Source organism: Montipora foliosa, chromosome 6 (genome assembly GCF_036669935.1).
Source record: "Montipora foliosa isolate CH-2021 chromosome 6, ASM3666993v2, whole genome shotgun sequence".
Taxonomy (NCBI): Eukaryota; Metazoa; Cnidaria; class Anthozoa; order Scleractinia; family Acroporidae; genus Montipora; species Montipora foliosa.
Window position 1 is genome coordinate 59,334,060 of NC_090874.1, and position 9,666 is coordinate 59,343,725.

The 9,666-nt window shown below is 40.6% G+C and overlaps 1 protein-coding gene across 1 annotated transcript; it reads right to left on the reverse strand.

The window, feature by feature from the left end:
- Positions 1-1,832: 1,832 nt before the first annotated feature.
- On the reverse strand, positions 1,833-8,473 carry LOC138005841 (chondroitin sulfate ABC exolyase-like). Its single transcript, XM_068852016.1, has 3 exons — positions 8,386-8,473; positions 5,605-7,601; positions 1,833-3,626 (listed from the first exon to the last, which is right to left on the reverse strand). The coding sequence occupies exons 1-3, from the start codon at positions 8,471-8,473 to the stop codon at positions 2,157-2,159; spliced, it is 3,555 nt and encodes a 1,184-aa protein (XP_068708117.1). The 3' UTR covers positions 1,833-2,156.
- Between the last annotated feature and the right edge of the window lie 1,193 nt (positions 8,474-9,666).

A 9,666-nucleotide genomic window follows, 5' to 3' on the forward strand; every position in this document is an offset into this window, starting at 1 on the left:
TGTTCAGATAAAGGGAAATGCAAATCTGAACCTCGTCTCTTTGTCTCTTATTCTTAATCAATTCCAAATTAGCTTATTTGTCATAGGAAGCGTTTAATCGTTCGGCTCACAAAATTCGGTCTGGAACCTACCCTCTCATGCAGGGGTTTTCGGTTGTTAGCCGTGGTCATTTGACCAATCGTAACCAGGGCTCTATCTTGAGGGAGCTCGAGAGATAGAAACCGGGGGAAGCAGTTAACTGAGTATGAGGAGGACTTCCTAGCCAGAACAGCTTAAAGCAATCGTTTGACAGGCTCAAGCATCGTTACCTCAGCGTATTCTTCATCTCCCATGCCTTAGCCTGTACATACTCCACCCTTGTTTGGGTATTGTGAGACAAAAAGAACTGAGCGAGATTCGACCACAATTGTTTACAATATAAACGATGTCTTGTTAAGTGCAATAGCTCTTTGCTAAGTTGTGTTGTGACAACTGGTGTAGCTCGTTAAGAGTCACGCTCCGGCCACACGGATCTTACATCTTGCTGCAGCAAAGAGAAGAAGAATGGAAATTGCAAACTTTGGGTCCAACGTAGACTTTAATGTGCAACTTACGATCACAGTTCTTGAATACGACATTATCGGAAAAGCCTAAAAGTTACAGTAGTATTACCAGCAATCTTTACATAAGGTATAGATCAGTGTTCCTAGTCATTCCGAAGGCGTTCGCTTACATCCCAACCCTGAGTTCGAAAGCCAACACAATAGTTAAAGAGCCACTTTTTGGAAAGGTTTTTCTCTCCTCTCCCCCCCCCCCCCCCCCCCCCTCCAAAAAATTGGCAGACACATTCATCCGATCAATTCCTCGTTTGTGCTAATCCTGGTTTCGTTTACGTTGCCGTATTGTTATCTTCCTGCTTGTGTTTATGAATAACGGCTCACTGATCACGGTCAGGTTAACTGGCCACATTCGCTCAAAAGCCATTGCGTACCATGACTGAATTTCATAGCTGACATGTTGTTTTCCTCGTGATTTCACCTGAGTGCATTCAGCCAATTAGACCACGCATTTGGCCAAGCCGTCATTTGAAACAAAAACAAGCGACCGCAATCACTATTGGGCGAATGCGGGCCTTTAAGTTGTTCTGATTTTAACTAAAGTCTTACGTTGGCTTTTTTTCTTTTTTTTTTTTTCATTTAATTAATCAGCGTAAGCATATAATAACGAAGCAAAGTGGTTCATAATTTCTTCCCTGATAAGAAGAAATGGAAAAATTATTATTGAGGTGTAGTTTCGTCAATTAAGAAGGCCTAATCGTCTCTGGCAACGCAAGTTTCGACACAGACAAAATAAGCCCTGGCGCATTAACTTGTTGTGAATTCGTGTCTTTTGGTGGACTGGGTACTAATGATGAAGACATGCAGTACTTAGTTTGTGTGTTGCTTTTGCGTTTGCTTGCATCGCTAGTGACGACCAAGCTTTTAGCTGGTCTGTTAAAATGCACCAGTGCCTCTGCCTTCAATGTACATCACCACGGATAGATTTTATCATCATTTATCGGTATCTCTCTGCGTGCACCTCTAGTGGTTTATTCGTGTCGAGAGTGAGAATTCATTCAGATTTAGGTCATTATTGGCTGATCATTCCTCGCTCCTTCACAAGGAGGGCCTGTTAACACGAACAGCGCAAGCTTTAGTACCAGTCAACAACATCCAACAACGCAATTTTGTTGCTTTGATGCTTCGGTGGCTGACGCAAAGTGGCCGTAACGTGGCCGCCGCCGCCCGCACAGATTGATTGATGAAATTACGGTTCTATCAAACGACTTTATAAAAGTGTAACGGTGCCATGCTCTGACATGAACTCGAGTCTTAAGCTAGCAAGACTCTCTTTCAGTGGTTCAGTTTACTCTTATCAACTCGTTCGGGATAAAACCACATTTTCCTGCCTCACTCCCTTACGGAAGCAGCACCACCACCCGTTCATTCGCACTGAATGAATGAGCGCCTTCCTGAACATATTTTAAGTAAAACCACTCGAGGTGCACTCACAGTTATGGTCATCTTCTAATATTTATCCGCTTATGCCATGCATTACAAACTAATCTTTTACCAAATAAAAGTCTGCGTGGAGCAATAGCCAATCAACTTGAATTCCCGGTCGCTTTCCTCTAATTATCACTGTATCTTCTTCCTCAATTTAACCTCAACACTGAAACCATTCTTAAGATTTAAAAATTGAACCAATTTGCTTTTGCTTTTACCGGATTCAGTATAATCTTGGACCCACACATTGGGTTTGTAGCAATCCGGATCTCCATGGGTTTGGGCATAGACGACACTTTTTTCCACCTCTTCTCGCAATTTGACTTCTACTTTTCTCTCCTCACTTGCTGAATGATATCTTTCTTCTTGCTGCGCATCATTGGAATTTCTCATGTACTTCTTCTTTGTTTGGAGATTCAAGCCCGGAATACTTATGCTGAGATAAATGTAGTCAGTCGTGCTTTCAACCATGATGAGAAGATCTTTACTGTTAACTTCCTCGATTGGACCACCGGCTGGAAGGGTAAGCTTTTCCCTGAAAAGAACGTAGCCAGTCACACTATGGGTGAGGCTCGTCCATGATCTTGGCGACTTGAGAAACTTGACGACATGGCCTTGGCGGTTGTTTAGCAAAACTTCGTAGACTTCGTTTCCAGCGGTATTTTGAGCAGTTGCTAGGTCTGTTAATGTCGCATGGTATGTTGATGTTGGTATCAAAACAGCAAATTCGTACTTGCCGTTGTTTGGAGAACTGGTGTGATCGAACCAAGCCGTGCCATACCGGCCCGAGGTATTGCTTTTGCCATCGTCGGTCTTGGAGTTCTGATCTTTAACGTGAACTCTTAACATGGACTGGCTGGAACTCGGAATGTAGTAAAAATTCCCTTTTGTGTCTGTGAGCGTTATGTAACTATTACTAGATGACGGTGCAGAGTTACCGCTGAGGGTGTCCGAGTAGGTTTTATCGACTCCGTTCACCTTGATTTTCGATGAGCTGTCTGCGCTGAACAGTTTGTCTTGGAAAAGAGTGGTTTGGACTATTTTGTTTTTTGTGTTTGTTGCCGTAATGTGAGTTCCTAGGCTCACGATCAAGTTTTCAAAAAAGAAAAATGATTTTTTGAACTTAAACGTGATCTTACCACGCCAATCTGTTGAATCAAACTCATAATTAGGCTGATCGAAATCCATGCCGAAAATTCCGTTTTCTAAAGGATATGTTCCTTTAAACGTCAGACCCCCAGCTAGCTCCCGTTTGTTGTAAAACCTGGCTTCCCTTATGTTTAAGTCATCAATATTTGAGTCTCCAAGGGCTATAGTTGTGGTTCCAGGAACTTTAGCCCAGTCCCATCCGTTTTCAACGTCGTGAACTTTTAGAATCGCTTCGCTGTTTGCAATCAGGAGTGCTCCATGACTAGCGAACATTCCGTATATATTTTCATTGTTCGGTTTGTTTTCGAAGTCCCAGAGAAAGTTGGTAAACCCTTTGGCTGTTGCCACCCAATCTTTTCTCCGGTGTATCGATAAAACCGCGTAGTTCTTCGACCAGTGACCTTCGGGAGAGGGCTCCGCAGAAATGGTTTTTGACGCAGAGGTGGTTTGCACCTGGAATATAAGGATAACATATTAGATTCTAAGCCATGAATACCAAATTTTCATTAGAAATATGTGTTTGAATGGCCTTAGATTTAAAAAAAAATAAAAACACTTTGCAAGTACAGAAAGTTGAGTCCCCAATGAGGTTGTCTTTTTAATTTAGACCTATTTTAGAGTTGGTTAGAAAATCAGATACCTTCTAACAAGAGTCTTCGAAAATAATCATACAATTTTTGACACCAAAGTTCCTGGTTATTCACTTGAGTTATCGCGTCTAGCTATAGCGAAGAATAGGAAGGGCGCACAAGGATTGGGCAATTCCTCCTCATATCATGCAGGACACTGTATTTGAAAATGCATTAAAACTAGCCGAACGTTGGAAGCAGCCACTTCTGAGATGTCGCCCTTTTCCCGAGTTACTTTTGTTTTCTGATGAATGAATGAATGAATGAATGAATGAATTAATGTTTATTTGCCACACAATAATATTAAAAAGACAATCAATAATAAGAGTAAAGTCATTAATATAATAAAAGGATGGATATTAGAATAACTGTGGCGAGGAGACCCCAAGAAACGACCGGGCTTATAAGAGGGTCCCCCTCATATGCCTATCATTAATCTAAAGAATCTTACGCAATGCTTGTGCGGTATAACTAACGCAGGTTTTTTGAAAAGAAACTAACATATTTTTCTTAAAGTTCAGATAGCTTGATCCAGGAAGAGAGTTCCAGACTTTTGGACCTTGATAAAGAATCGTAAATTGTTTGATGTTAGTGCAACAAAAATGTGGCCGATAATTGTTGGCTATTCTAGTACCGCAAATTGTGCACTTGGCGGCTTGTTTCAAATAAATTTAAAAACATCGAAGGTAATAACTGATTGTGATAGTAAAACATGAACTTACAAATTTGAAATGAATTTATTTTAAAAATGTCCATGATGCCTAGTTTCCCAAATAAAGGAGCAGAATGCGCTCGGTAATCTGATCTGAATTTGTTATTGCTCACACAGCACGCTTTTGCAAGTAGAATATTCTATTAAAGGTGGCTTCATATAGTTTCCTGACCACGCGCAACCTGGATAGGATGGAGCGAAAAGATGCATGACGATCAATCGATAACGTCTAGTGTTTGAACAATGGAACTCAACCAAAAGCAAAAAAGCGAACCTCTTTGTTCAAGTCATTGGTGGATATTACCATGCGCCGCGTAAACACTATTCAGACCATACAAGATCAAATTTTCATAATGGTGTCATTTTTTTCATTCTTTTTTCACCTTATTTCCTTTAAATCTTGTTGTTACAGGGGCTTTTTATTGACAGTGATGGTTACTTGCATGAGAAAGGGCACCTATTGCATCCAGATAGTTGTAGTCAATTGATACCATCACGGTGTAATGTCCTACATCCAATTACTCCTTGGGTGGTGATCTATCTCCAATGAAACCACCCATTCAAACAAAGGGAACCTTGATGCCACAACCCGCGGCTTCATAGTTAACAACTCCAAAAGATCTGTGATATCTAAGCTTGAAACCTTATCAGCAAAGTGTCGGTTAAATAGTTGAAGTCTCTTGGTATAGACTATCATAGTGGTTTTCATAACAGTAATCATTTTACCGCCAGAACTTGTTTCAAGTAGTCAAAGGCTCCAAGTATACACCATCATGGTGGTTTTCAGTTATCATTTTACGGCCAGAACTTTACAGAAGACAATTGTTTCAAGTGACCAAATGCGACGTTTCTTCTGATCGTGCCTCCTCGGTGCTGTTTTTGGCAATGACTATCACAGTTAAATATTAGGATTGGTCATATTGAAAACGACTTGAAACCCGGTTACCTATCACCACAAAATGATTTTAGTTTGTGTCTCGACAAACATGATGTCCTGTGCACCGCATTGTTCTGGTTGAAACAATTGTGATCTTTAGAATGATAGCTGATTACTGTGGACAATGACCATTTAAAAAAAATCTCCACTTACTTTCTTCATTATGTCTAAAGCTCCCAGAGTGTTAAAATAGTACTTGCTTTTTTTAATTCTCCCTCCTTTCAAATATTCTATCATGTCTGGGTCACTCTCGTCATATAAGCGCAAAAACATCTCTGGTCCCTTTACACCAGTTACTGTTATTCCTGATTGCACCGTTGAGGTTGGAGGATTAGAAACACTGATGTAGGCATATCCTGGTAAGGCCTTGAAGAGCACTTTATTGAAGTAATTTGGAAAGCGCCCATTCACACTGTTTGGTGTGGAATATTTGGCCGACATAAGACGCATTGTTTCAAGTCCTCGCCTGATGTTGTTGACCGATGTTGTCGACAGGGAAAATTCAGTTCCATGAAGAAGGTATTGGACCAATGCTGCATTGTGTAAGGCTTGTGGAACATAGGCGGATCCATAAAACGCTTTGTGGTGATGTCCGGTGTAATCGGGTTTCATAACTCCTCCAAGACCCTCGTTTACAGCTATTGAGTTATCCAACCATTTAACTAGGGCTTCCATGTCTCTTATTCTTGCTTTAATTTCTACATCCGTGTCCTTTGGCATCGTTAGCACGATAAGAATTCTAAACAAACATAATGTTATCATACGATCTGCAGTTGTGCCTCTATATTCGAATGCGGGTGATTGATAAACCTCTCCAAACTCGTTGTACCATTTGGCTGTGTTGATAAGGTCCTCCAATCTACTTTTGTTTGTGGCCATACTCAGTGAGTCACTGATGAGAAAGAGAGTGTGCGAGAAGCCGGAACCGTCTCTGTTCATTTCGTGGTCCAATGAGCCAAGGCCACTTCCGTCGGCGAATCCTTGATCTTTCACAAAATCGAGAAGGCTGTTGATTTTGCTTAATCGGTGAAGATTAAGAGCTTTGATGGTAGCTTTTACTTGATCAGCTTGAAGGCTAGATGAAGTGGGAAGGAAGTCTTTGAATACTTTTTGCATGGCCTGGTGGCAACCTGCGATGGCTTCGTATGCAGTGTTCTTAACAGATGTGTTAGCAGAATTGAGGTTATTAAGTTCGGCTAAAACAGTGCTGTCTATTTCGGCAGTACGAGATCTAAGATAATATTCCACTGCCAATGGCAAAAGAATTTTTGTAATGACCTCCCCAAACTTTTTTTTATTTCTGCAGTTTCTGCAGAACAAAGGAGGTCCCACGAGTTTCTGATTTTCGAAAGTCAAAGCATCATAATACTGGTGTGCTTGTTGAATACTTCCCTGCAGAGAATCCCATCTGTGTTTGAGAAAACTTTCGCTTGGGAAGTTAGGGGTTGTTTTGGTTTCGTCGAGGTACCAGTTCTTAAGCCGGCTCTTAATCACATGAAAACTAGCTGTCTTCTGTTGATCAATTCTCGAGGGTAACGGAGGTACGGGTTGTTGACTCCAGTGATAAGTTCGTTGCCAAGTGTTACTTGCGTCATACTGATCCACTCCTCTGATTGGTGGAACTATCTTGTCACGTGACTGTTTACCAAGCGTGGATTTAAACTCCAGTAAGTCGATGTAGATAGTATCTGCGCCACTTAAGGTGAAGAGGATAACTTTGGTTGGAACAATGCTGGTGCCTGGAGGTATGCACTCTGTAAATTTTACCCAGATTCCCCTCCATCCTTGAAAATTCAGACTCGCATCAAAAGTGCAGATACTTTGTGAGCTTCCTGCATTTTCTTTGAACTTGATTGACAGGGATTTTCCTGGTGAAGCACTATCTTTGTAGAACCAAACTTTGACACCACCCCTTTGAAACCACTGAGTAGTAATTTTATGGGCATTTGACAGATCTAGGCGCAGACTCGAGGGAGAGTTCGAGGTTGCTTTCCATTTCAAGGATTTTTGTCCGAGCTTTACGGTCTTCTTGTTTGTGGACAATGTTTTCGAACCAGCACTTGATGTTACAACCTGAAAGCAGTCTGTATCTCTTGAATCTTCGAAATCAAAAACGTGGTCTTTCTTACAAACGGTGGACGAAGAGGAGTCTGAAAATTAAAAAGTAGAATAAATTTGTTATGGGAAGAATGTGGCAGCTTAGTCGGTTTTTCCGCAATGTAGATGAATTTGGGACCTAAGTGCAATTTTAGTTAACCGGACACTGTATTTCTCAAGTCGCCTGAAAAGGCGCACCTGATCTTTGCGTTTTAAAATACGTATAAGAAGAGATCTAAAGTACAATATGATGGTAAAATTTAACACCGAAAGGTTCTTAAAATCCACAAGTATCTTTAGAAAACTACTAAAAACGAAGAATTTTCGACGTAACGGTTGCATAACGTCATTTTTAAGTCAAGAAATATGAATAAGAGAGTTTAAATACTAAGATTCTGTGTAATATGTTGGACCGACTTTCATATGACCCCTCACAGTGACTCCAACTGTCCTTAAATGATACGGTTCCAAAAGTTTAGTCGGTCGTCGATATTTACCCCTAATAACTTAATTGTAGGGCTACAATTTACATTAATGTTTGTTATATTAATGAAAATAAATATAAATCATGCTTAGTTGTGCATTTTTTCGTACTTTGAAGAGGTCGCCAAGGGAGGTGCTTTTGTCAAAACCATGTTCAGACTCCAGGTGCTTGCCAATTGTAGAGATCTTGTGTTCGGCCACGTGATGATGTAAGTATCGATCGAGCAGTACACCGTACCTGACATAGTTTCCTTCGCACAAATCACAAAGCTGGTTTCACCTCTTTAGTTTTTTGCTTGTGAACACGTTTGACATTAATGCCGACTTTAAAACTAAGGTCGTTGAGATCCTTACGTACTCGACCAGCAGATGCTTGGGATTTAAAAGGAAGTTTAATGTCGATGAGTGGAGGAAGTTTTGAATCTGTGGTTTCTTTAGGCATTCCCCTCTTTTGCCTTTTCCTTTGGATGACTAACTCAATCAGATTTTTGGGGTAACGCAATTTGTGGAACAAGGCACGGAGTCATTTCACATTCTGATGAGAAAGTAACTTGCACAAACTTGCATTATGCATGGTGTCGTGCAGACGTCATGGTGTGGATTATTAAATATAGCTCATGTAAGACGCGAAACTCAGTCTTACAATAGATAATAATAACAAATAACAGGAGCCCATGAGTAGGAGCCTCCATGAGCGCTATATCCTTGAGTCAACCTTTGCCCGTATCTTTCTATTTTTAGAACCAACCCTTCAGCAGGAGACTGACATTTACATTAATTTACATCAATTCGCACAATTTGCGTACATTGGTTTTGCTATTTTTGTCTTCGTTGGACAATGTATTTATTCTGATTGGCTATTTTAAACAGCGCGTGCAGTGCCGAACAACTCGTGGCGTTCTAAAAATAGAAAGATACGGGCAAAGGTTGACTCATAGGGCTTGTATGGGGGAGGCAAGCTCCTACTGATGGGCTCCTACAAAAAATAAATGAAATATATTTATATAGCGCTTATATCAATAGCTTTTCTAAGCGCTTTACAATCACCTATATCCAAACTAATTAAGACTGTGTGACAGTATCTAAAGAATAAATAGATATTTCTCACGTATATAAATTTATTCATATACTCCGAGAAAAACTTAAAAGCTAATTAAAATTGACAATTCATAGCTATGTAAAATATGCTTGGCTAAATAAGATGAAGATTATGCAGTAGGGTCGGAGACCTGTCGCATTATTGGATGGAGAGGCCAAATGGTGTCGGTCGTCGTGGGTTGTTCATTAGGGAGCTTACGAAACGAGGACGACGACTGCTACGAGGACTTCATTTAAAAATACAAGTTGGCGTTATTCATATCACTACGAAACTATTTCAGGTCGTTTCGCGTTAAAATGTGTAGTAAATGTCGAAGAATTAAACTGGTATGAGTGGGTTGGAAACGTAGAGAGAGAACTGAAAATTCATCGTCATGTGCTAACGTCCTCCACAGAACCTTGAATTCGGTCATTTCACGTCGTCATTTTGGAGATGACGGCAAAGAAATGTACGAAAATGTAAAACGCACGTGCAGAGCGTGCAGAGCCATTGTTTTGGCTCACTAAGCCTATTGTTTTGTAGCGTCGTCGTTGCCG

Excerpts from the sequence above, each read along its gene's own strand:
- LOC138005841 (XM_068852016.1), bottom strand. The coding sequence starts at position 8,473 with ATGCCTAAAGAAACCACAGATTCAAAACTTCCTCCACTCATCGACATT. Across the intron at positions 7,602-8,385 it reads AGCATCTGCTGGTCGAGTAC|ACTCCTCTTCGTCCACCGTT; the intron begins GTAAGGATCTCA and ends TTTAATTTTCAG. Across the intron at positions 3,627-5,604 it reads CTTTAGACATAATGAAGAAA|GTGCAAACCACCTCTGCGTC; the intron begins GTAAGTGGAGAT and ends CTTATATTCCAG.